Source organism: Natrix helvetica (assembly GCF_964273705.1).
Source record: "Natrix helvetica genome assembly, chromosome: W".
Classification (NCBI taxonomy): Eukaryota; Metazoa; Chordata; class Lepidosauria; order Squamata; family Natricidae; genus Natrix; species Natrix helvetica.
In genome coordinates, this window is record NC_138555.1 from 9,178,216 (window position 1) to 9,205,247 (window position 27,032).

Below are 27,032 nucleotides of genomic sequence, written 5' to 3' on the forward strand. Positions count from 1 at the left end.
GGGTGGGCTTTCTTCCTGAGTCATGGATGGGCTCAATACCAATGGACGCCTGCCCCCTCCCAGCAGATGGCACCATTCTAGATAACTGCCCCTGGGCAGAACCAGGGACTGGGACCACCACCGGGCTTGTTTCCTGAATCAAGTATGGGCGCATGTGTTAGGGTTCTAAATACCATGCAGAAATAAATCATTGTCCAAGGCAAAACATCCTTAAAGGTCCAATTTATTCTGCAGGCAATTTAGCACGGCTATGGAAAATTCCAACTCTGGAATTACATCCTCTGGGTTCACCCAGTTGAAAGTTCATCATCTATCCCCACACCCACAAATCCATCACATGTTCCAATCATATTCTTCCACGCTGGCATGTACACCCATCTTCTTCCGGCCAGGTGTCGAGATGCGGAGACAAAAGATGACCTTGGCTTCTACAAAAGAATGTCAACAATCCATTCTACAATCCTACTCCTTTCTATTCCCCCCTCCCAACTACTACACTAATGAAACAGCATAGAAAATTATAAGAAAGTGTGGCAGGCCAAAGATCCTAAAAAGAACATAACTACAGGCCTGACAGCATGTTGATCAAGTAGGCCCACAATACCCATCTGATCGAGCTAGATGATGTAACTGGGTTCATCCAACTGATGCGTGCCCGATTTAGCAATGTGGGCCAACACATGGACGCTGAAGACCAGATCCAGGCATTGCGACAGGCTGGTCATCCTGTTAAAGAATTAGTTTGGTAGTTCCGGAGAATAGCAGGAAGACTACGATACTGGCCAGAAAGACTCTTGGTCTACACATTCAAAAAGGCCTTAGATCCCAAACTGAAAGAAGCTTGTGGCATAAGGGGGGGTCCCAGAACGTCTCCAAGACTGGTACGCCACTGCAATCATACTGGACCACGAGATTAACCCCTATCAAAAGCCAACTCTTGTATTGTATTGTATTGTACTGTACTGTACTGTATTGTATTGTATTGTATTGTATTGATAGTATGGGTATTTTTTTTGGATATACTATATAACTAGATAAATGGCAGAAACTTTGGGATAGAAATTATAAATTGACAATGACAACTACTTACAAGGAAAATCTGTATAAAATGTTTTACAGGTGGCATTTGCCACCGGCAAGGCTAGCAAAGATGTTTAAAGATATGTCCACCAAATGTTGGAAATGCAGACACCAGGTTCGTATTTGGTGGACATGTCCAAAAGCAAAAAAAAAAAAATGGACAAACATACGTACATGGTTAGAGAAAATGGCAAAACAACATATAGAGCTAAAGCCAGAAATATTTTTGTTAGGTATATTGCCAGAAAATTACGACAAAAGGAATGTATATTTAATATTGCATGTTTTGAGAGCAGCGAGAATTGTATTTGCACAATACTGGAAAAATGAAACTCCTACAGATGACGATATAATCAAAAAAATACTAGACTGTGTGGAAATGGATAGGTTAACATTAAAGATAAAGGATAAAGAAGATACAGAATACTTTTTAAGTTGGGATTTGTTTGATCAATGGTTAGACAATAAAGGCAGAAATTAGAAATTGGAAGAATACAATACAAATATACAAGTAAAGAATATTATTGTTACTAGAATTATGTATATGTAAAATGACCCAGACAATACACTGTTTACTAAATACTTATATATGTTAAGAAAAATATATAAATAAAAATATATTTTTTAAAAGGAAGGCCGAGCCCTGAACTTGAAAGCCCGAGAGCTTCTATAAGCGTCACCTTTCTTCACCGAAGGCAGCCAAGTCCTTTCGGAGAGTCGGCAAGTAGGCGGAGCTTGAGTGTATGGCGGAAGTTGCCGACGCTCTTCCGGGAAGGGCCGAAAACGACTGTGTGTTTAAATCAGACTTACACACGGAGCAAGCAATAGGAAAAGCGGCGGCGGCGGCGCTCTGAGGCGGGACTCCCCCGGTTGCTTGGTCCTTTCCCTGGCTCGGCCTCCCCGCCCTCATCCTCCCGTCTCTCTCGGCCGGCCAAGACAGGCCAGGCCGCGGGAGTCGCCGTCCCCCCCATTAACCTCCCTCTCTTTTCTCAAGAGCCGGGCAGTAGTGTGTTGGGCCTGGCTGCGGTAACCACTGGGAGAGGCCGGGGCCGGAAGGGCCAAACAACAGTTAGCCAAGGCACCAGGAGCCAGCCAAGATGATCAAGCTATTCTCGCTGAAACAGCAAAAGAAGGAAGAGGAATCGGCTGGCGGCACTAAAGGCTCCACCAAGAAAGCGTCTGCCGCGCAGCTCCGCATCCAGAAAGGTTAGGGGGAAGGTCGAGAGATAGATGGGCAGCTGCGTTTATTTCTAGGGGAAAGAAACAAAGCCGGGCTGGTGAGGGCAGTGCTGCTCCTGTTTCTTCTTCCGTGCCGCAAGAATCAGGTAGTATTGTAGGTACCTCCTGTCGACGACAGGATTAAAACTTTGTCCACCGAGGGCTTGCTGTCTCAGTTGCCCCCGTTGATGAACATCACGTGTCGCCCCCCCCCCCCCAATTTTCGTATGGTGGTGCCTTAGTGCTTCGATTTTTCTCGATATATTTATCCAGTGATCTTCATAGCAGACTGGAAAAGCCCTTCCTGACAAATCATTGAACTAGGCAGGTCTTACCTAATTCCTTTTACTTCCAGAACTCTCTTGGACCTTACTCTGGCTTTTCAAACTCACAAACCAATGGTAGTCTGATTTTCTTCATAGGATGAGTTATAAACACTATAATAGGCTAAAGTAACTTGTGGATACATGAAAACCCCAAAACTGTATATTGCTGATTTTTGTTCCTTGTCCTTCCTCCACAAAGTTTTGGCTATTGAACATCTCCATTTTTATGCTTTATTATAAACAATTTGAGTTAGACTAGGCTATGAGGTGTTTTCTATTACCGTAATCTTGGACACATGCAGTCTTTTATAATTTCAAATATCCTGTTTAAAATATCTCCTCATTCAGAATAATCCATGCCTATAACTTACATTTTCATTACATTACAGTAACTTGATTGTCCCTTAATAGTTTTCCTTGTGCACATACATATATTTCGTTTCATTTTTGTAGGATATGCAGTGAACCAAAATTTCCAACAAGCTATCCTGGAGCCATTTTAGGAAGATAAGAAAATCATGAGATTGGATCAAATTTGCCAGTTTATTTTCCTGTCTTGTGGTCAAGAAACTGTTGACTTTCCCCCCACTTTTCTAAAACTTTTCAGAGAAATATATCAGTGTTGAGCTAATGATCAACATAAAGAGGAATTATATTTTGGTTTGGGAATTAGAGGCTTTTCTATTGATTTGGTCACAAATCTCTAACCAGCTGCCTTCTCTAAACTGACAATTACTTCTGCTTTTCCTGCCAGATATAAATGAACTTAATTTGCCAAAGACATGCGAAATAGACTTTTCAGACCAGGATGATCTTCTCAACTTCAAGCTAGTTATCTGCCCTGATGAGGTAAGTGATAGGAAAGAACTGTTTAACATGGTACTTACATACTGTGCTGTTTGAATCTCTGAGCCCCATAATCAGTGTATTAGTAGGCTGTGTCCAGTGCTGTTTTTTCTCTATAAGGGATGATTGATAGAACTTGGTTTGGGGAATACTTATTGAAAATAGCTTTAATCATTAGGGCTCTTGTAGTTGAAATTGTAGAGAGTACATGTAGTCCTTGAGTTACGACCACAATTGAGCTCAAAATTTATGTTGCTAAGTGAAACAACTTGGTTGCTAAGTGAATCTGGATTCCCCATTGACTGCTTGTCAGAAGATTGTAAGAGGGCATCATGTGACCCCAGGACACTGCAACCATCATAAATACCGTGTTTCCCCGAAAATAAGACAGGGTCTTATTTTCTTTTTACACACAAAATATGGCTTGGGCCTTATTATGAGGGGAGGGTTTATTGTTTTGGGGTTGCCGGGCAGCTGCTCTCTTGCGAGCGGGCTCCCAAAGAGTCGGGCACAGCCTCATGGGCGAATGGCTGTGTTGCGCTGTTGCAGCAGCGCAACACAACAGCCATGAAGCGGCCACGCTCACGAGCAGCCACCTGGCAAACCCCCTTTCCAGCCGGGCACAGCGCCATTCACTGACCTAGGGGTATTGCCAAACCGCGTGAGCGCCTGTTCACCGCCGCCCGGCTCCCGCAGCTTGGTGCCTTCAAAATGCCAGTGAATGGCGCTCTGCACGGCTGAAGAGGGGGGTTGTGCGAGTGGCTGTTCCACTCTCGCTCACACGCCTCCCAGCCTCAGGATGTCCTGGCCCAGCTCTCCCTGCAGAGCCAGAGCTGCTCCGCTGCTGCCGCCACCGCCATCCCAGCATGGCTTTTTCGGCAGCTTCCAAACCGAGTCTTCTGGCAGTGGCCGCTCTGAGCGTACGCTCTATGGTTGTATGCTCTGCCGACAGCCAGCCCACAACCACTTGCCAAGCATCTGAATTTTGATCATGTGACAATGGGGGTGTTGTAAGTGTGAAAACTGGTCATAACTCAGTTTTTTCAGTGCCATTGTAACTAATGAACTGTTGTACGTTGAGGACTACCTGTAGCATGTTGAAGGGTTGAGTGTCCTGGGATATTCCCTCTTTTTTTTCTCATTGCATCCTGCCATATTTCTTATTTACTTCTCATATGTATCCTTCTTAGCTTGTCACTGCACCATAAATACTAAACCTGTCTGCTGAGCTTTTCTTATATTTTGTTTTTAGGATAATTATAGTAAAATATTTTCCCAAATTGTCTATTTGCTATGTTTGAATTTTGAATTTACCTGTTCAGAAGGCAGGGTGGCTTTTTAAAAATCTAAATGGCTATGGCCACACCCCATGAATGTGTCACCTGTTCAGAAGCATGGTCTTAAGTAGAAAATTATCCATAGCTGGTTACTTTGGGTGGGGGAGACTTCATGAATGGAGTGATTTACCAGGCCAATGTCTCATGTGATTTTAACATATCAGTATACAGTATGTCTGTGATATTTTTACTTTTGTGCTTTAAGTCTGTCCATTATTGCTTAAAATTCTTCACATTTTGAATGCAGTGTGGTCCATTTTGTACATAAATTAGCTCTGAAGGTAGGCTAAAATGTCTTTGCAAAATACCTTATTTTAAAGTGGGGAGAGGATTGGCATGAGAAGAGAGTAAGGAGAACTTCAACGTATTCTATTTTTAATCAATTCATTTGTGTATTGGTATCATAATTCTACCTTGTCATAGTTCAAAGGTGTGAGATGTTAGGGGGAAAATTAGAGTATCAATTAGCATAGGTCTCTTTGGACCATTAAATAGAGATGCACAACCTAATTTACCAGATTATATGTACCTTCTGAAAGTCTTAGCTACAGACCTTGAGACCTCCAAAAATGGTTATGTTGTAATTTTAGATGTGGCTGAAATGAACACCATTAAATACAACACTGGAGAGTGAGTGATTATTATCAACTGAATTTAATTCATATGTAATTTAAATTTAGTAGGTTTTCTGGCTGCATTCACTACATTTGGGGGAGCAGCTTTCATCTCACCACTTGAGAGTTAAGTGAGCTTTTGATCTGTTAGAATGATAAAGCACTGAATGTCATGGCTCCCACTAACGAATTCAAGCAAATCAGAACTCTGAGACTAGAATCTTCCTCAGAGAACTTTTTTTTTTGCCAAAAACTTTTTTAGTTATTTTTAATTTTTAAAACAAACATAAAAATCCTCCTTCTTTACATCCTGTAGAAAGTGTATCAGTTGGTTACAAACGGTTTTTGTGCATCTCTTCTACCGTCATCAAGTATAATTCATATTAACTCTATCTTAACTCAAATGTTTATACATATTACCATCATCATACCTCCACTTTTATTTGACTATAATTGTTTAAACATCCTTCATCATGAAATGTAGCAAAATTTAATACATAACCACATACTGGCATTTCATTTACTTATTTATAAAATCCTCCATTAACATTAAATCCTTATATCCTATTCTAGCTAAACATCCATAATATTTAATAACAGAGTTTTCTAATCCTCCTTTCCAGATCGCTGTTTACAATTTACATCCAATTTCCTTATATTATACCCATACATATATGTAGATTATTATTATCCTTTCTTTATTTGGCTATATTCTATGTCACAACATTTTCCCCCTAATAATCAAAACTTAACTCTGTCTAATTTAGTTTTCTTTTTTATTGTTATTATTATTATTAACCTTTATATATAATCTCAGGTATCATTCAATATTCATATCCAATTATTGCTTATCATAACACTACACATTGTATACAGTATTATCATTATCAATTTTTTATTTGACTATACCTATTATCACTAGGTTTCACTAGGTTTAGCTAGTAGTTTTAAATTATACTCTTCCATCTATCAACCTGTATCTTTCCAATAACAAAACAATCTTATGTCCTCTGCCATTTGTGGTATCAATCTTCTAAGCTTCTTCTTAATGAGCTTTGTATGGACTGGTTCTAGCAACTCCTTGCTTGTAAGATCTCTCATATAATCCTGATGCCCTCTTTCTGCTTTTTTATTCCACTTGTCTTTAGTTGTCAGCAGTGTTATCCATATTTTCGTTAATAAGGTTTCATAGTCCATAAATTCTTTACTTTTTTCTTCTTCTTCTATATCTTAAGGTTAAGGTTTAAGGTTTATTTAATTTATAGACCGCCCCCTCTCCCCGTAGGGACTCGGGGCGGTGTACAGACCGTTCAAAATCAAAACAACAAAAGCATAACATAAGACATTGAACAGAACAACACACACATACTGTCTGTATATAAAACCCCAAAACCAATTTAAATAATTAAAAACAATTTTAAAACCCGTTTAAAACCCCAATATAAAATTTAAAAAGCCATCCAGGAAAGTTAGTGATAGATGTTCCCTTTGTAAATACAATTACGATTATAATTAGGCCAGACCAGCTACTCGAAACAGGTGGGTCTTGAGTTTCTTGCGGAAGGAGCGGAGATCAGAGGTGGTTCTAATATCGGGGGGGAGGTCGTTCCAGAGGGTTGGGCCCATCACAGAGAAGGCCCTACTCCTAGGCACCGCCCGCCCGCACTGTTTAGCGGAAGGAACCCGGAGGAGGCCCTCTCTGTGAGAGCGGATTGGTCGCAGGGATGTATGGGGTAGAATGTGATCCCGCAGATATCTAGGTCCCGAGCCATGGAGCGCTTTGAAGATGACAATCAACACCTTGAAACGCACCCGAAAAGCCACAGGTAGCCAGTGCAGCTCACGCAGGAAAGGTGTTACATGGGAGTACCTAGTACTCCCCATAATAACCCGCGCGGCTGCATTCTGAACCAGCTGGAGCCTTCGGGTGCATCTCAAGGGGAGCCCCATGTAGAGAGCGTTACAGTAATCAAGGCGAGAAGTCACTAGGGCCGTGATGGCGAACCTATGGCACGCGTGCCACAGGCGGCACGCGGAGCCATTTCTGAGGGCACGCGAGGCATTGCCCTGTCAGCTCCAGTGCGCATGCACCCGCTGGCCAGCTGATTTTCGATAGTTTTTTTTAATCTCCGGAGGATTTCCTGAAGCCTCCAAAGGGCGAAAAACAGCCCAATGCAAAGAGAGCTGCCGGAACGGGGAAAGACAAGCGGTAAGGAAAGAGGCTTCTTTCCCCCGTGCTGCCTGCTGTGTTCCCCCCTCCCCCCTGCTACTAAAAAGGATCCTGCCCGATCGCTGAGAGAGCTGCCAGCACGGGGGAGACAAGCGGCAAGGAAAGAGGCTTCTTTCCCCCGTGCTGCCTGCTGTGTTCCCCCCTCCCCCCTGCTACTAAAAAGGATCCTGCCCGATCGCTGAGAGAGCTGCCAGCACGGGGGAGACAAGCGGCAAGGAAAGAGGCTTCTTTCCCCCGTGCTGCCTGCTGTATTCCCCCCTCCCCCCTGCTAGTAAGGAAAGAAGAAAAGAGGCTTCTTTCATTCAACGTGGCTGCTGTTGCCCTTTTCTCCATTTCAGTGCTAGGGCATCGAGGTTGCCCCACCCACCATCGCCCAGGTCCTCGCTTCTCCCAAACATTTCTTTGCCTACCTGATTTCCAGCTCCATCGCGTTTCTTGCCATCGTGTGCAGAGAAACAAAGTTTGTGGGACTAAAAAAAACTTCAATCAATTACAACTTGGGGAGGGGGAAGAGATCTCGCAAAGTTGGAATTGATTGCTTGAAAGGAGTTTTTTTTAGTCCCACAAACTTTGTTTTCCTGTCCAAAACGGCAAGAAACACGATGGAAAAATGCTACGGAGGGGAAATTAAATAGGCAAAGAAATGCTTGGGAGAAGCGAGGACCTGGGCGATGGGGGGTGGGGCAGGCTCCATGGAGTGGTGCTGAAATGGAGAAAAGGGCAACAGAGGAGCCACCTTGAGGGGGGAAAAGCTGCTTTTCCTTATTTCCTTGCTACTTGTCTTTCCCTCATGCAGATTGGTCTCTTCCTCATTTCCCTTTGGATTGCAGGGACCAGGCAGGATCCTCTGTGCTAGCACGGGGGAGGGGGGGGGGAACAGAGCAGCCACTTTGAGGGGAAAAAGCTGCTTTTTCTTCTTTTCTTGCTGCTTTTCTTTTCCCTGTGCCAGCAGCTCCCTTCCTCATTTGTCTATTGACTGTAGTGCCCAGGATCCTCTTTAATAGAAGGGGAGAATTTAGCAACTGGACTCACACCTGCCATTGTAAAAAGGGCCCAATCTTTACACAGGAGAATGATAAGGGAAGGTTTTTTGACACAGGAGCACACTTGAGCATCCCCCCACCCCCACCCCAATCTCTGCCCATTAGTGGCAGAGCAACTTCTCCCCTCACTGGGTGTTAGCCAAGGGGAAGCAGCCAGAGCAGGGAGTGGCGAGGAAGCCTTGTGCAATAATGCACGGTCCACACAGGTGAGCGGGGACATTACGTTATGTGGGTCGGCACTCGAGTTCGTGTGATAGCGCGCACGTATGTGCTTTTGGCACCCGAGGCGAAAAAGGTTCGCCATCACTGCACTAGGGCATGAGTGACTGTGCAAAGGGCGTCCTGCTCTAGTAAGGGGCGCAATTGGCGCACCAGGCGAACCTGGTGGAACGCCCCCCTAGCCACGGCCGTCACATGATCATCTAGCGACAGCCGGGAATCTAGGAGGACGCCCAAATTGCGTACCCTATCCACTGGGGGCAGTTGTTCCCTCCCCGATGGCCAGAGATGGAACACATTGGCTAAAGCGGGGCGCCGGTAACCACAGCCACTCCGTCTTGGAAGGGTTGAGTTTGAGTCTGTTGTCGCCCATCCAGACCCGCACGGCTTCCAGACACCGGGACATCACCTCGACGGCTTCGTTGGGGTGGTTCGGGGTAGAAATGTACAACTGAGTGTCATCTGCATATAGATGGCACTCAACCCCGAATCTTCGAAGGATCTCGCCCAGCGGTTTCATGTATGTGTTGAACAGGAGAGGGGAGAGGACCGATCCCTGTGGCACTCCACACGTGAGCGGCCTCAGGGTCGACCTCTGCTCCCCCGCCAACACACATTGCGTCCGACCGGAGAGGAAGGAGGAAAACCACCGCAAAACGGTGCCCCTCACCCCCAACCATGAGGGTGGTTTACCCCTTGTGGAAATGTGCCCGCCGGGTTTCCGTGCATTTCATCAGCCTCGAGCCGTGGGTAAGGGTGGTGGGGTGGCGGTAGTTATACGGGAATGTCTAGAGCCGTGGGAGTTCACTGTACCTCAGATACCCGGATGTGAGTCCCTTGGTGTGAAATGGGGCCCAGGGAGGCAGTGGGGCTTGCTGATTGTATACTTGGCTCCTCGCTATACGTCAGCAGCCCTGCCCAAGCTCCTCGAGCTGATCTCAGAGACGGCAGTTGAGACCCCCAAGCTTGTGGTTATGGGGGATTTCAACTTGCCGTCGATGGGGGAAGCATCCGAGGTAGCTCGGGAGTTCATGGCTTCCATGACAGCCATGGACCTGACCCAATTAATTCAGAGCCCCACACACGAAGGTGGCCACACTCTGGACCTTGTTTTTGTATCTGAAGCGTGGGCGAGTGATCTGGGAAGAGGGGATGTAACCATTACTCCCGTGTCATGGTCAGATCACTCATGTCTCCGGCTGGACTTCCCTGGCGCTACCCCCCACCACGAGGAGGCGGAACAAAACTATCCAAGTTGGTACCGCCCCAGGCGCCTGATGGAACCGGATAGGTTCCAGACGGAGCTTGGGCCATTCCCTGTAGCCCTGACCCGCTCTCGCTCCGAGAACCTAGTGGCCGCCTAGAATAGGGCGGCCGCTGGGGCCATGGACCGAGTTTCGCCTTTGCGGCCTCTCCTGCGGCGACGACCCACCCGGGCTCCTTGGTTCACCGAGGACCTGAGGGTGATGAAGCGCCATAGGAGACGCCTAGAGGGCAGGTGGAGGTCTTCACGCTCCGAATCTGACCGAACACAAGTAAGAGCCTATTTACGGACTTACCTTGTGGCATTAAGAGTGGCCAAACGCAGACATTGTGCCACTCTTATTGCGTCCGCCGATAACCGCCCTGCCGCCCTGTTTCGGGTGACCCGCTCTCTCTTATCACAGAGGACGCGGGAAGCCCCTCTACAGGGCAGAGCAGAGGAGTTTGGGGAATATCTGCAGGACAAAAACGCTCAGATCCGGAGCGGATGGACCCCCTTCAGTGGACCAGAGGAGCCGTCAACAGTGAGTCTTGTGAGACCACTCTGGGAGGAGTTTGCGTCTGTTGCCCCCGAGGATTTGGATAGGTTGCGTGGACGGCTGCGACCGACCACATGTTTAATGGACCCGTGTCCCTCCTGGTTGGTACTGGCATCCTGGGAAGTGACACGAGGCTGGCTACTGGGCCTGGTGAACGCCTCTTTGAGCGAGGGGTCCTTTCCTGCTGCCTTGAAAGAGGCGGTGGTGATGCCCTTACTCAAGAGGCCTTCCCTTGACCCGATGGAGCTAGCTAATTATCGTCCAGTCTCCAACCTTCCCTTTTTAGCGAAGGTTGTAGAGAATGTGGTGGCACAGCAGTTTCCACGACACCTTGAGGAATCCGAATATCTAGACCCACACCAGTCCGGCTTCCGGCCCGGACACAGCACGGAGACAGCCTTGGTCGCGTTGGTCGATGATCTCTGGAGGGCCAGAGATAGGGGTTGTTCCTCTATCCTGGTCCTATTAGATCTCTCGGCGGCTTTTGATACCATCGACCATGGTATCCTATTGCGCCGGCTGGGGGGGATGGGAGTTGGAGGCACCGTTTTGCGGTGGTTCGGCTCCTACCTCTCCGACCGGACGCAATGTGTGTTGGCAGGGGGGCAGAGGTCGACTCGGAGGCCACTCACTTGTGGGGTGCCTCAGGGGTCGGTCCTCTCGCCCCTTCTGTTCAACGCATATGTGAAGCCGCTGGGGGAGATCATCCGTGGTTTTGGGGTGGAGTATCATCTGTACGCTGACGATACGCAGCTGTACATTTCCACCCCAGACCACCCCAACGAGGCTGTCGAGGTGATGACCCGGTGTTTGGAAGCCGTCGGGGTCTGGATGGGGGACAACAGACTCAAGCTCAACCCCTCCAAGACTGAGTGGCTGTGCCTACCGGCACCCCGGTTCAGTCAATTGATTCCATCGCTGACCATAGGGGGCGAGCAATTGCCCCCTGTGGAACGGGCGCGCAATTTGGGCGTCCTCCTAGATGCCCGGCTGTCAATGGATGACCATGTGGCAGCCGTGGCAAGGGGGGCGTTCCACCAGGTTCGCCTGGTGCGCCAATTGCGCCCCCTACTGGACCGGGATGCCCTACGCACGGTCACTCATGCACTGGTGACGTCTCGGCTGGACTACTGCAATGCTCTCTACATGGGGCTTCCCTTGGGACGCGCTCGAAGACTGCAGCTAGTCCAGAACGCAGCCGCCCGGGCTATTTTTGGGAGTACTAGGTACTCCCACGTAACACCGCTCCTGCGCGAGCTGCACTGGCTGCCTGTGGTATTTCGGGTGCGTTTCAAGGTGTTAATCACCATCTTTAAAGCGCTCCATGGCTCAGGACCTAGGTACTTGCGGGATCGCATCCTACCACACACTTCCCTGCGACCGATTCGCTCTCACAGGGAGGGGCTCCTCCGGGTGCCGTCCACTAGGCAGTGCCAACGGGCGACACCTAGGAGTAGAGCCTTCTCTGTGATGGGCCCAACCCTCTGGCATGACCTCCCCCCCCGATATCAGAACCACCACCGACTTTCTCTCCTTTCGACGAAAACTGAAGACTCACCTGTTCCGTTTAGCCGGCCTGGACCATTCATAACCTCATTATACCTCTTGGCAGATATATTTTAACTGGGTAATTTTAATTGGGTATTTTTTAGGATTGTTTATATACTGTTTTTATCTGCTTTACCTGTACAGTGTTGTATTGCCTCCTCTTCTATGTTTTTATGTTTGCATGTTTGTAGTCCATTTTATCTATTTCATTTGACTGTACACCACCGAGGGGGCGGTATAAAAATCGAAATAAAGGTAAGGTAAAGATCCCCTCCAGTCGACGCAATAGGATACCATGGTCGATGGTATCGAAAGCCGCTGAGAGGTCTAACAGGACTAAGATGGAGGAACAGCCCCCATCCTTCGCCCTCCAGAGATCATCCACCAACGCGACCAAAGCCGTCTCTGTGCTGTGACCGGGTCGGAAACCGGACTGGCGCGGGTCTAGATAAGTAAATTCCTCCAGGTGTCGAGGGAACTGCTGTGCCACCACATTCTCTACAACCTTCGCTAAAAAGGGAAGGTTGGAGACAGGACGATAATTGGCTAACTCTACTGGGTCTAGGGAAGGCCTCTTAAGTAGGGGCCTCACCACCGCCTCTTTCAAGGCGGTTGGTAGGAACCCCTCCTCCAGCGAGGCGTTCACCAGCCCCAGGAGCCAGTCACGTGTAACCTCCCAGGCTGCCAGTATAAGCCAGGAGGGGCACGGGTCCAATAAACATGTGGTGGCCCGCAGTCGCCCGCGTAACCTGTCCATATCCTCAGCGGCAACAGAGTCAAACTCCTCCCAGATAGATACCTCAAGACTCGCCTCCGGTGTCTCCTCACAATCACTGAGGGGGACCCATTCGCTCTGGATCTGAGCGATTTTGTCCTGCAGATATTCCCCAAATTCCTCTGCCCTCCCCTGTAAAGGGGCTTCCCGCGACCTCTGTGAAAGGAGGGAGCGGGTCACCCGAAACAGGGCGGCAGGGCGGTTTTCTGCAGACGCAATAAGGGTGGCATAATATCGGCGTTTAGCCATCCTTAGTGCCACAAGGTAGGTCCGTAAATGGGCTCTTACCTGTGTTCGGTCAGATTCGGCACAAGAGGATCTCCATCTGCTCTCTAGGCGTCTCTTGTGGCGCTTCATCACCCTCAGCTCCTCGGTAAACCAAGGGGCCAGGGTGGTTCGCTGCCACCGGAGAGGCCGCAAGGGCGCCACCCGGTCCAAGGCCCCGGCCGCCGCACTGTTCCATGCAGCCACCAGGTCCTCCGTCCGGGAGCGGGTCAGGGCAACAGGAAGTGGCCCAAGCTCCGTCTGGAACCTATCTGGTTCCATCAGTCGCCTGGGGCGGAACCATCTAAGATCTTCTGGTTCCGCCTCCCCGCGATGGGGGGGTGGCGTCAGGGAAGTCCAGCCGGAGAAGCGAGTGATCTGACCATGACAGGGGAGTGATCACCTGATCCCCTATTCCCAGATCACTCTTCCATCGACCAGAGATAAAAACAAGGTCCAGCATGTGTCCTCCCTCGTGTGTGGGGCCCTGAATTATTTGGGTCAGGTCCAAGGCTGTCATGGAAGCCATGAACTCCTGGGCTACCTCGGATGATTCACCCGTCGATGGCAGGTTGAAGTCCCCCATGACTAATAGTCTGGGGGTCTCCACTGCCACCTCCGCAATCACCTCGAGGAGCTCTGGCAGGGCCGCTGAAGCATAGCGAGGTGCCAAGTATGCAATCAGCAGGCCCAACTGACTCCCTGGGCCCCATCTCACACCTAGAGTCTCACATCCGGATATCTGAGGTACGGTGAATTCTCTCGGTGCCAGGACTTCCCGTATAATGACCGCTACCCCACCACCCCTACCCCGGGCACGAGGCTGATGGAATACACGGTACCCTGGTGGGCACATTTCTTGCCCTTTGAAATAGGTTTCCTCTCCATTTATTTCATCTTTCAGTATTCCATTTTTTGCATTTTCAAAAACAAACCAATTACCATAAATGTCAGCAAGTTTAATCGCTTTATATTCATTTTCCACTTGAATTCTTTGAGTTTTAATCTCATTTTGCATTTGGTGAACATCATCAAATTTTCGATCACGTCTTTTTCTTTTTTTATTAACAATTTTAAATAAATTTTACAATTATCACCCCCCTTACCCTTCCCTCTTCCCACCCGACCTCCCCCCGACCTCCCAGAGCAAAATACAGGGTATAAACATATAACAACCATATGCTAACATAAGGTAGCTAATTTTAACATGTTACTATTCTTGTGCTTTAACTCCCCCTTTATTAAACTAACTTTGAATAAATTGTAACATTCCTTATGCTTTCATTCATAAGCTAACTGAAATTTTTTAGTCCGGTATTTGTTTTGAATATAGTCAATCCATCTTCTCCAATCCAGTTTGTACTTCTCATCTGAGTGGTCCTTCAGATACGCTGAAATTTTGGCCATCTCTGCTAAGTTTACTACTTTTAACGTCCATTCTTGGATAGTGGGCAACGCTTCCTTCTTCCAGTATTGCGCCACCAACAATCTTGATGCCGTTGTTAGGTTCAAGATCAAATTAGTCTCTATAACAGTACAATCTGAAACTATGCCTAACATAAACAACTGAGGTGTGAACTTTATCCTCTTTTTCAAAATATTTTGAATAACCCACCATATTTTTATCCAAAATGCTTTAACTTTTTTACAAGTCCACCAAATATGGTAATACATGGCACCAACACAGTCACATCTCCAACATTTAGATTGAAGATTCGGATACATACAGGCTAGCCTTTTTGGATCTAAATGCCATCTGTACAGCATCTTGTAAAAATTCTCTCTCAAGTTCTGAGCTTGTGTAAATTTTACATTTCTTACCCAGATCTCTTCCCATGTTTCCATCACTATTGGTTCTTCAAAATTTTGTGCCCATTTTATCATACAATCTTTAACTAATTCTGTTTCTGAGTCTATTTCTATCAATACATTATACAACCTTTTTATGTGCATTTGACCCTGGACCCTAATTTGTTTTATCAAATTATCCTCATTTTGGATGATACCAGTTTTCTGGGTTTTTTTCCATCTAGCCTGTAACTGACAATACTGAAACCAGGTTTGAATTACCCTTTCGTCTCTTAATGCATTCAAAGATTTTAACTGTGGTACACCTCTATCCATACTAAGAAGTTCTGCATATGTAGTTACATCTTGTTTTTGTTCTATACTTATGTTCTCTATAGCGTGTCTAGGCACCCCCCACATAGGTATCTTGTCGTTTAGCCTATATTGATATTTATTCCAGACACGCAGTAAGGCATTCCTTAAAATATGACTTTTAAATATCTTGTCGGCCTTCTTGTCATATATTAAATAAGCATGCCAGCCATATACCAAATCATAACCCTCAATATTCAATATTCTATCCTCTGTTAGGTTAATCCAATCGCTAATTGTTGTTAAAACTGCTGCTTCATAGTATAATTTTAAGTTGGGCATTTTTAAGCCTCCTCTTTCACGTATGTCTTGCATTATTTTAAGTTTTATTCTCGGTTTCTTTCCTGCCCAAACAAAGTTGTTAATACCTTTCTGCCATTCTTCCAAATTTGCGTCTTTTTAAAGTATTGGTACCATTTGAAAGAAGAATAGAAACTTGGGCAAAACATTCATTTTAACTGCTGCTATCCTTCCCAACAAAGACAATTGTAGTTTTTTTTGCATTTATTCATTTCTATCTGTATTTTATGCCATAATGGTTCATAATTGTACTTATATAATTTCCCATTTGAAGTTGTAATATAAATTCCTAAATATTTAACCTTTTTTACTATCTCACATCCTGTTACTCTTTCTAATTCTTTTTTTGGGTTCGTAGTCATATTTTTAGCTATCATCTTTGTCTTCCCTAGATTTACTTTGAACCCAGATACTTGACCATATTGATTAATTATATTCATTAAACCTGTAACTGATTCCCCCGGCTGGGTTAAAGTTACAACCAAGTCATCCGCAAATGCTCTCACTCTATATTCGTAGTGCCTAATCTTAATTCCTTGTAGTTCGTCAGACCCACGTATTCTGTTCAATAACAATTCCAGGGTTAAGATAAACAATAATGGAGACAAGGGACACCCCTGTCTTGTTCCTTTTTCAATTTTAAAAGATTCTGTTAAGCCTCCATTAACTATAATTTGTGCTGTCTGTTTCTGGTATATTGCTTTGATAGATTGCATGAAATGCTCTCCGAACTGCATCTTTTGTAGTATTTTTATTAAAGATTGCCAATTGACTTGATCGAATGCTTTCTCCGCATCTAAGAATAAAAGCACTGCCGGGACTTGGTTATACTTTCCCAAATATTCCATTATATTGATGATTTGTCTTACATTACTTTTCATTTGTCTCCCCTGTATAAAACCAGACTGATCATTGTGAATCGTTTGTTGCGCAATTGGCATTAACCTGTTTACCAATATTTTACCAAAAATTTTATAATCTGTATTAAGTAATGAAATAGGCCTGTAATTTTTTGGCTGGGTAGGATCCTGATCTTCTTTTGGAATCAATGAAATAAAAGCTGTTTTCCAGGATGGTGGAACCCTGCCTTCCATTTGGATTTTATTAAATAGTTCCCTAAGAGGTTCCATCATTTCTAGTTGTAATTTTTTATAATAAACTGCCATCAAGCCATCTGTGCCAGGAGCTTTGCCGATTTTTAACTGCTTAATTGCCAGGAAGATTTCCTCTGTAGTTACAAGTTGATTCAATCTTCCCCTTTGCTCATCTGTAAGTATAGGAATTTTCTCTTTCTCCAAATATCTGTCTATGTCTGACCCTTTTATTGTGTCACCAGCATACAATCTGGTGTAAAATTCCAAAAAAGTCTTTTTAATCATATCCTGTTGAAAAACTTTTTTCCCTTTATATTCTACTTTCTCTATATTATGGGATCTTTGTTTTTTCCTTAAAATATATGCTAAATTCACCTGGTTTATTGGCATTGCAAAAAGTGTTGTGTTTAGCATATAGAAAATTAGTGGCTATCTGGTCCGACATTAACATATTGAACTGCCCTCGCAATAAAGTAATTATCTCTTTTGTCTTCTTATCATCTAGTTTAGACATAAACTCCTGCTCTTTTTTTTTAATCTCTTCCTCTAATTCCCTTTGTTTCTCCCTTTGTCTGCGCCTATGAACATTATTCAGATTTATTAAAACGCCTCTCATGTATGCTTTACTTGCGTCCCAAACCATTTCCATAGATATCACCTTATGCATATTAAAAGCAAAATATTCTTTCAATAGTTTTTTACATTCCGTAACATTTTTCTCATATCTAAATAGATTTTCATTTACTCTCCAAGACCTCCTGGGTCAGTCTCCACATTCAAGTTCCATCCAGACCGGGTTGTGATCTGTTAAAGTTCTCGGGCATATCTTAGTCTTCTTTACCCTGGAAAAAAAATCATTTGTAATTAGTATAAAATCAATTCTGGAAAGGGATTGGTGCCTGTTCTGACCCCCCCTCCTCTTGTAAAACAAGGCACTCCGAAACAAAGTCTCTTCAAAGATGTTTATTGACATACAGGTTCCACCTTGGCAGCAATCCAGCCTGCCAAGGTCAAGATAGCACTCTGGGCAGCAATCCAGCTACAGCGACACCCCTTGGCAGCAATCCAGCTACCAAGCTCCAGATAATCACCTTAGCAGCACTCCTGCCTGCCAAGGTCCAGGGAACAGATTGACAGTAATCCAGGTAAACCCTTTAGCAGCAATCCAGCCTGCCAAAGTACGACACAGATCTGAGCTTCTCCAACTCCAATGATCAGTTGATTCCTGCAAAGGGTGTGTCCACAAGCAGTCCCTTTATAGTCTGGAGAGGAGTCTAATGATCAGCAGCTGATCGGTAGCACGCCGGTAACGAGCATCTAATAGCTCACTGCTGATGTCTGACTCACTGTCCTGTGACTCCTCCCCACTGCTCCAAGGCATGACATCAGGAGCCCCCTTCCTTTGGCTTTCACCACTGCTCCATGCCTCAGGCGCCCCCCGGTGGCCAACCAGCCTCTCTGCGCCCTGCTCAGCGTCGGAACCCTGTCCAGGGTCCCCCACCTCCTCTTGAGCCGACTCAGAGGACACCTCGCTGTCGGAGTCTGGTGGCAACTCCAACGGCTCCTGCTGGGCCACAACAGGTGCCTATCAGAAAAAAAAGTGAAACCGCGTTCTTTAACATTCCGTTCTCTCCAGATATCTCTCAATTCAAAGTCATCCATCATATCAAAAAAGGATTTAGGTAATCTTGTTCGTGTTTGGGTATTTTGCAAAAGCCTTCCTGTTAAGAGTATTTTCTTTCCTTCTATTAATAGTTCAATTGCAATATATCTACCTTGAGGATCTGCTTCAATTAATTCAGACTTTAAGTCTTTTCTTAAATATATAACTATACCGTTTTTCTTCTCCGGAGCAGATGCTACAAAATGCGATCCCAGTCTTGCGTTCATCAAGTATTTCTGATCCTGTGTTCTAATGTGTGTTTCCTGTAAGCAAATTACATCATTTTTAAATTGTTTCAAGTAGTGAAATATTTTTTTCCTTTTTTGTGGTGAGTTTAAGCCATTGACATTCCATGTTAGAAATTTAATTGTCATCTTTAGCACCCTGAAGCTTTTTAAGAGCTGCCTGGAAATCTTGCTGGGATTTCACCTTCGGTCTAGCTCCTCCCACTGCTTCTGTGCTCGTGTTTATATTATCTTGGATTGTCATCTGGGCTTGTTGAGACTTTAATTCTTGTTCTTTTACGTTTAGTAGCCTCACGGGTTTGTCTCTGTTCCATAATTCCTTCTATTTCCTGCAACAAACTCACAACCCCAGTTTGTGCCTGGTTATCTTGCTGCTTGGGGTCCTCTGTCTCTTTTCTTTCTTTGGGACCTGGAGATGGAGGGCATCCTGCCTTTAGTACTATGCTATAGAAATCTTTTGCCTTTCAGACAGTTGAGGCGATGTCTTTCTCCCAGGTAGTTCAAGACCAATCCGGCTGGGGTCTCCCATCTGTATTGAATCTGGCGCTTTCTAAATTCGTCCACTATTTATTTATTTCTTATTTATTTTCAATATTTCTAGACCTTTCTAGATCTCAACATTTTGGGGGGGATTTCCTTCAATACTGTCACATCTTGACCTGCCACTTGCAGTTTGTTTTTATAGGTTGCTTGCAATATTTCATTCCTAATTTTCCTGGTGACAAAATAGATTACGATATCTCTTGGCAGTTGTCTTTGTCTGGCAATCCATGAATTAACACGGTAAATTTTGTCAATTTGCCAGGCACATTCAACCTTTGGTTCCCCAGTTAATTGAGTGAAAGCGTCTGCAAAAATCTCTCTTAAATTTTGTTGGCTATGTTCTTTCAACCCCCTTATCCTCAGGCAAATTCCATTGTTCTATATTGCATCATTGTAAGCTCCACCTCCGACTTATCAATTTTAATTTGTGCCTCCATAAGTTTATTGTCCAACTTTGTATTAGCCTCATTAATTTCTTCCACCTTCTCATCGAAAAATGCTACGTAGCCAAATAATCCTTTAAGTGCCTCAACTATATCCTCCCTTATCTCTTAGTTACGTGTTTGGATTAAATCCTTAATTCCAGATATTTCATCAGAGACATCTTTAAAGGCACTTGTAATTTTCCCCTCCAAGACAACTGCCTGTTCTTTTAATGCATTTTGTAAGTTATTTTGTAGAGCCTCCAGTGTCAGGGTTTGTGATTGTGTTTCCACCGGAGGTAATAAAGATTGCAACTTTTGCGATTGCGCTGGCGAACTGCCAGCACTTTTGGAAACATTGAATTTTGCCTGCTTAGAGGCCATTTCAAAATATTCAAGTCTGTCTTGTCAGGGTGGAATTTCATCCCTGTTCCCCTCCTGGGGTAATTGTATTTAATGAGGGATGAACCATGGTTTTTCCTTGAAGTATACTTCAAAATTAAGAAAAATAAACCCGAGAAATATTCTAAGAAACACATTTTATTGTAAAGAAAATGAAAACAAAACTTACTAGCTAATGATTACATTTAGGCAGTGTTCCTGCCTACCTTCTTGGCAGGCGAACAAAAAAAAATGTGGACATGTGTAGTGAGCTTAGTGATACGAGTCATATCAGTCTACCGTATGTCTTAGAGTTCAAGCACAGCTGGCAAACAAAAAACGTAGTGACATTTCTGTTAACTGTTCCAAAAGTTCCAGTTTTTGTTCAATCTTCTCATATGTATTTGTTAATTTTAGTAATTCTGAAAATATTGTCTCCAGGCTTACAATTTCTCCATTTTCCTGACACTCCGCCATCTTAAACAAAGAGCTCTCGCTTGGAAGGTTTTTTTAAGTTAAAACATGGATTCACAAAAGCCGTTTTTTCCCTCTTCTCTGGTTGAAAACACGCTTCAAAGGGACATTTGGCTTACCCCTATCACTCTGTAATGAGCCGTCAAAACAAACCGCGAAGAAAGGGAAAAGTTCCGCTTGAATACACAAAGCTCCAATCAACAAAACCTCCCGGCACGTAGCACTTTTAAGATATTTCTTTTTGTATATCTGTTTTGTATTTCAAATTAGAAAAAGAGGTCCAGTCTTTAAATGAATTAAAAAATAATAATACTTACAGCGATGAAAGAGGAAAGCTTTGGTTTATAAATCACCGAGAGTCACAGAAAAAAAGATAGAAACAGAAGACTTAATCCGTCAATTTTAAAAAGCTTGTAAAGGTTTCATCCATGAAGATAGCACATAAAAAATGAGATAGCCACTGTCCAGAACCCTTGCAAGATTAATTTCGCTTCTTGAATCTTCTATTCTTCAATTTAAATCATTTTTTAAGTTTTTATAGGCAGTCTCTCTTTTAAAACAATAAAGGTTCCACTTTCACTTTCCATTCCTTCCATTTTGGGGCTGCCCCGACTTCATCAGCCTTGGCTGGATTTTTTGTCACCGGCTTGAAGAAATTTCTCTTGCTTCTTTCGGGGATTTTGCGATATCCCCGAGTTCAGCAAGACGTATTCTTCCTGTTCACTGTCTCTACGGGACAGTTTAGATCTGTTTGGACCCCCCCCCCCCCCCCAGTGGCAAAAGTGTCGATTGCGATCTCAGAACATTGAGATCGCACATCGTATCGTCGCGACTTGGGCCCCGCCCCTCCTCAGAGAACTTCTTTATTGGGTACATCATATCAGCATGATCAATTGTAAAACCAACTCTAAATATTCACTGCATAATTTCAGCATAATTAAAATAGTAAATGGCCCCCTCCCCAGGTGTCACCACTCACATTGTCCAATTAGGTTAATTGGCAGGCTCCTTAGGTACTCCCCTCTTTTACCTGACACCTGTGGAGATGACCTTGGTTCCCATGAGATATAATTGGTGGTATGTCTGGCAATGCATTCCAGCCTCCTCCCCCCCCCCCCCTTTACAGTGTGGCAACTGAGAACCAAGAAAATGGCTTCTGCCAGGTTACTAGCCACCCCTCCCGTCACCAGGTTGTTCCTTTGGCTTCTGTGGTTTTTTGCATGGAATTTCTGGACCAGCTTATCTGCTCTTAGGTCTTTACTCTTCACCCAGGTAGCTTCTGACAGGGGGTAACCCTTCCACTGCACTAGGTATTTCAGCCTTCCCTTATATTGTCTAGAGTCTAGGATCCTTTTTACTTCGTAGTGGGTTTCCTCTTCCACTACGATAGGACCTGGGGCTACCTGAGCTACTGGTCTCAGCTCTGATCCTATTACCGGCTTCAATAAGCTACTGTGGAAAATTGGATGCACTTTCCCTAGCAGACATGGGAGTTTCAGCGTCACCATGACTGGGTTACAATAATACAATAGTAGAGTTGGGTTGATGATCTTCATGATGGGGAAAGGTCCTAGAAATTTGGGGGGCAGTTTTTTACAAGGCATCTTCAGTTTCAGGTATTTGGTAGAGAGGTAGACTCTATGAAACGGCCTCTGGGGGGATCGCTTTTTGTCTGCTTGTTCTTTTTGGATTTCTGTGGCTTTTGTTAATGCTCATTTCACATTTCCTCAAGCACTCTGCAGTGAGTCTACCCATTCTGTCAGACTCACTGATGAAGGAGGCTCCTGAGGGTACTCAGGCGTGGGGACGAACTCTACCCCTGTGACTATCTTGAAAGGAGTAAGCCTTGTGCTGCTGTGCATGGCATCGTTGTACGCCACTTCGGCAAAAGGCAGTAGATCCAGACAATTGATTTGCTGGTAGTTGACACAGCATCTCAAGTACTGTTCTGCCATTGCATTTGCTCGTTTTGCCGCCCCATTGGTACTTGGATGAAAAGCTGAACTAAACCCCTGGGAAGACCCAATTAGCCTTATGAACTCCCGCCAGAATTTGGCCATAAATTGAACCCCTCTATCTGATATAATTATCTTTGGTACTCTGTGCAGTTGGTAAACATGTTTCAGAAACCGTTTTGCCAGCTTGTTGGCTGAAGGAAGACCGGCACAGGCTATAAAATGAGGCTGCTTGGAGAAGAGATCAATCACTGTCCAAATTACGGCATTTCCCCCACTTTCCGGGAGTTCCACTATAAAATCCATTGCTAGCTCCTCCCAGGGTTGGGATGGCTCGGCTACTTGTAACAGTCCAGGAGGTTTCCCTGGCCTTTTTTTTCATTGCGGCACACATCGCACAGCTTTTAATGTCCTTCATTCCTGGCCACCAAAACTATCTCACCAGGTGTCAAGTTTTTAAGAATCGAAAGTGGCCAGCTTGCTTGGCATCATGGCTTCTGTGCAGGACCTGGGCTCGGAGGGTGCTAGAGATGTACAGTTTGGGGCCTGAGACAATTATGGCATTCACATCTCCCCGGGCTCCTGACTTTGGCACCATGATTCTCGCAGGGATGGCAAAGGGGCAGATGGCTTCACTTACCATCGGGTTGTTTTTGCCTTCACCCTGTCATAGGGGGCAGGTTGCTGGTCCCCTTTGGTTGGACTTCTCTCCCCCTTGTTTGATGGAGGAGAGACCGCAAAGGCCTGGCACGCCAAACTTGACTTCTCCTGACCCTTCCGCTGCGGCTTTTTTAGCTTTATCGAGGCAGGCGGCTTGCTCCTTGGCTGGGGTGGTGGTGGGAGGTGCTAGACATTTGGCTGCTCAATGACCCTCCTGGCCACATTGGAAGCATTTGATGGGACCCCCAATAGAGGTGGTGGGAGAGCTGGCGGACGTAGTTGTGGCGAGCCACTGTCCGAACAGGTGCCTCTCCTGGCTCCGCTTTGATTTTGGCTCGGAAGTCCTGCCATCGCAGCCACAGCCTCTCACGTCTCTCTGACTGCTCTCTGTTGTGCGCTGCTCTGTTGCCTCCCCCCCTCCCAGTTTGTGGGGATATTTCCTGTGGAACCACTTAAGCAATTGTGCAGCCCTCACATCCTGGTCTGCCACACAGGCGGCATCAGTGGCGGGGCATCCTTTTTTCCCCCTCATCCACTAACTATTAGCCTACTTAATACATTATCTATCCTATCCAATCACATTATTTACAGTTTGTTCCAGTCTTGTCACCTTGTCTTATATCAGTGGTTCTCAACTTGTGGGTCGGGACCCCTTTGGGGTGAATGACCCTTTCACAGGGGTCGCCTAAAACCATTGGAAAACACATATTTTTGAAAAAATGCGGAAAACATAAAATAATTATATGGTTGGGAGTCACCACAACATGAGGAACTGTATTAAAGGGTCGCAGCATTAGGAAGGTTGAGACCCACTGTCTTATACCAATAATGAAATCTGTTCCAGATTTCAAAGTATTCTGATTCCTCTTTATTTTTTAGTTCAAGGGTGAGCCTATCTGCTTCCGCACAGGCCAAAATTTTCCTGAATATATCTAACTCTGATGGTGTATTTTCTTTTTTCCAATACTGTGCATAAGTTATACGTGCCGCAGTTAGTACATGTATAATTAGATGTCATACGGTGTTTACAATACAATAGTAGAGTTGGAAGGGACCTTGGAGGTCTTCTAGTCCAACCCCCTGCCTAGGCAGGAAACCCTATAGTATATCTAATAAAATGAAATTCAATGGTGAAAAGAATAAGGTTCTATATTTAGGCAACAAAAACGAAATGCACAGGTACAGTATAGGTGGTACCTTGCTCAACAGTAGTAACTGTGAAAGGGATCTTGGAGTCCTAGTGGACAACCATTTAAATATGAGGAAGCAGTGTGCAGCAGCTGCCAAAAAAGCCAACACAGTTCTAGGCTGCATGAACAGAGGGATAGAATCAAGATCACGTGAAGTATTAATACCACTTTATAATGCCTTGGTAAGGCCACACTTGGAATACTGCATTCAGTTTTGGTCACCACGATGTAGAAAAGATGTGGAGACGCTAGAAAGAGTGCAGAGAAGAGCAACAAAGATGATTAGGGGACTGGAGACTAAAACATATGAAGAACGGTTGCAGGAACTGGGTATGTCTAGTTTAATAGAAGGACTAGGGGAGACATGATAGCATTATTCCAATATCTCAGGGGTTGCCACAAAGAAGAGGGAGTCAAACTATTTTCCAAGGCACCTGAGGGTAGAACAAGAAGCAATGGGTGGAAACTAATCAAGGAGAGAAGTAACAGAACTGAGGAGAAACTTCCTGACAGTTAGAACAATTAATCAGTGGAACAGCTTGCCTCCAGAAGTTGTGAATGCCCCAACACTGGAAGTCTTTAAGAAGATGTTGGATAGCCATTTGTCTGAAACGGTATAGGGCAGTGATGGCGAACCTTTTTTGGCTCGCGTGCCACAAGTGGGGGGAGCGCAGGGGGGTCGAGTGCGGGCATGCCGCACCCATAATGCAACGCGCGACCCCCCAGTGCGCATGCGCGCACAACGCGTGACCCCCCCCCATTTTTACATGGTTTTTTTTGCCCTCCCCAGGCTCCAGGGGCTTTATAGGAGCCTGGGGAGGGCAAAAAGAGCCTCCCTCGACCCCCCGGAGGCCCTCCGGAGGCTTCAGAGAAACCGGAAGTGACTTCCGGGTTGCTTGGAGGGTCGTTTTAAGCGCTCCGAAAGCATCAGGGAAGCCTTGGACAGTCCCTGAAGCCTTCGGAGCGCTTAAAACCACCCTCCAAGCAAACCGGAAGTGACATCCGGGTTGCTCGGAGGGTCGTTTTAAGCGCTCCGAAGGCATCAGGGAAGCCTCGGATGGTCCCTGAAGCCTTCGGAACGCTTAAAACGACCCTCCGAGCAACCCGGAAGTCACTTCCGGTTTGCTTGGAGGGTGGTTTTAAGCGTTCCGAAGGCTTCAGGGACGGTCCCTGAAGCCTCCGGGGGGGGGGGGAGGCTCTTTTCGCCCTCCCCAGGCTCCTATAAAGCCTCTGGAGCCTGGGGAAGGCGAAAAGTAGCTTTTAAAAAGGTGAACTCAGCTGGCCAGCGCGCGCATGCGCGCTAGCCAGCTGACAGGGCAGCGCCTCGCGTGCCCTGACAAATGGCTCCGCGTGCCACAGGTTCGCCATCACGGGTATAGGGTTTCCTGCCTAGGCAGGGAGTTGGACTAGAAGACCTCCAAGGTCCCTTCCAACTGTGCTATTGTATTGTATTGTATTGTATTGTATTGAATCACAATCATGGGAAAGACTGCTGACCTGACAGTTGTGCAGAAAACCATCATTGACACCCTCCATAAGGAGGGAAAGCCTCAAAAGGTGCATTAGCACATTAATAGAAAGTTATGTGGAAGGAAAAGGTGTGGAAGAAAAAGGTGCACAAGCAGCAGGGATGACTGCAGCCTGGAGAGGATTGTCAGGAAAAGGCCATTCAAAAGTGTTGGGGACTTTCTCAAGGAGTGGACTGAGGCTGGAGTCAGTGCATCAAGAGCCACCACACACAGACGGATCCTGGACATGGGCTTCAAATGTCGTATTCCTCTTGTCAAGCCGCTCCTGAACAACAAACAACATCAGAAGCGTCTTACCTGGGCTAAAGAAAAACAGACCTGGTCTGTTGCTCAGTGGTTCAAAGTCCTCTTTTCTGATGAGAGCAACTTTTGCATCTCATTTGGAAACCAAGGACCCAGAGTATGGAGGAAGAATGGAGGGGCGCACTGCAAGATGCTTGAAGTCCAGTGTGAAGTTTCCACAGTCTGTGTTGATTTGGAGAGCCATGTCATCTGCTGGTGTTGGTCCACTGTGCTTCATTAAGTCCAGGGTCAACGCAGCCGTCTACCAGGAGATTTTGGAGCACTTCATGCTTCCTTCCGCAGACGAGCTTTATGGGGATGCTGACTTCATTTTCCAGCAGGACCTGGCACCTGCCCACACTGCCAAAAGCTCCAAAACCTGGTTCAGTGACTGTGGGATTACTGTGCTTGATTGGCCAGCAAACTCGCCTGACCTGAACCCCATAGAGAATCTATGGGGCATTGCCAAGAGAAAGATGAGAGACGTGAGACCGAACAATGCAGAAGAGCTGAAGGCTGCTATTGAAGCATCCTGGTCTTCCATAACACCTCAGCAGTGCCACAGGCTGATAGCTTCCATGCCACGCCGCATTGAGGCAATAATTGCTGCAAAAGGGGCCCAAACCAAGTACTGTGTACATATGCATGCTTATACTTTTCAGAGGTCCGATATTGTTCTATGTCCAATCCTTGTTTTATTGATTGCATGCAATATTCTAATTTTCTGAGATTGTGGATTTGGGGTTTTCATGAGCTGTAAGCCATAATCATCACAATTATGACAAATTACGGCTTGAACTATCTTGCTTTGCATGTAATGAGTCTATCATAT

General features: G+C 45.5%; 1 protein-coding gene across 1 annotated transcript in view; it reads left to right on the plus strand.

The window, feature by feature from the left end:
- Positions 1-1,837: 1,837 nt before the first annotated feature.
- The window catches only part of LOC309400387 (NEDD8-conjugating enzyme Ubc12-like), a 60,457-nt gene continuing 35,262 nt past the window's right edge, over positions 1,838-27,032 (plus strand). The window contains exons 1-2 of the mRNA XM_081968841.1: positions 1,838-2,286; positions 3,379-3,473. Coding sequence (XP_081824967.1) covers positions 2,178-2,286; positions 3,379-3,473 — 204 coding nt within the window. The 5' untranslated portion in view covers positions 1,838-2,177. The remainder of the gene's footprint in view (positions 2,287-3,378; positions 3,474-27,032) is intronic.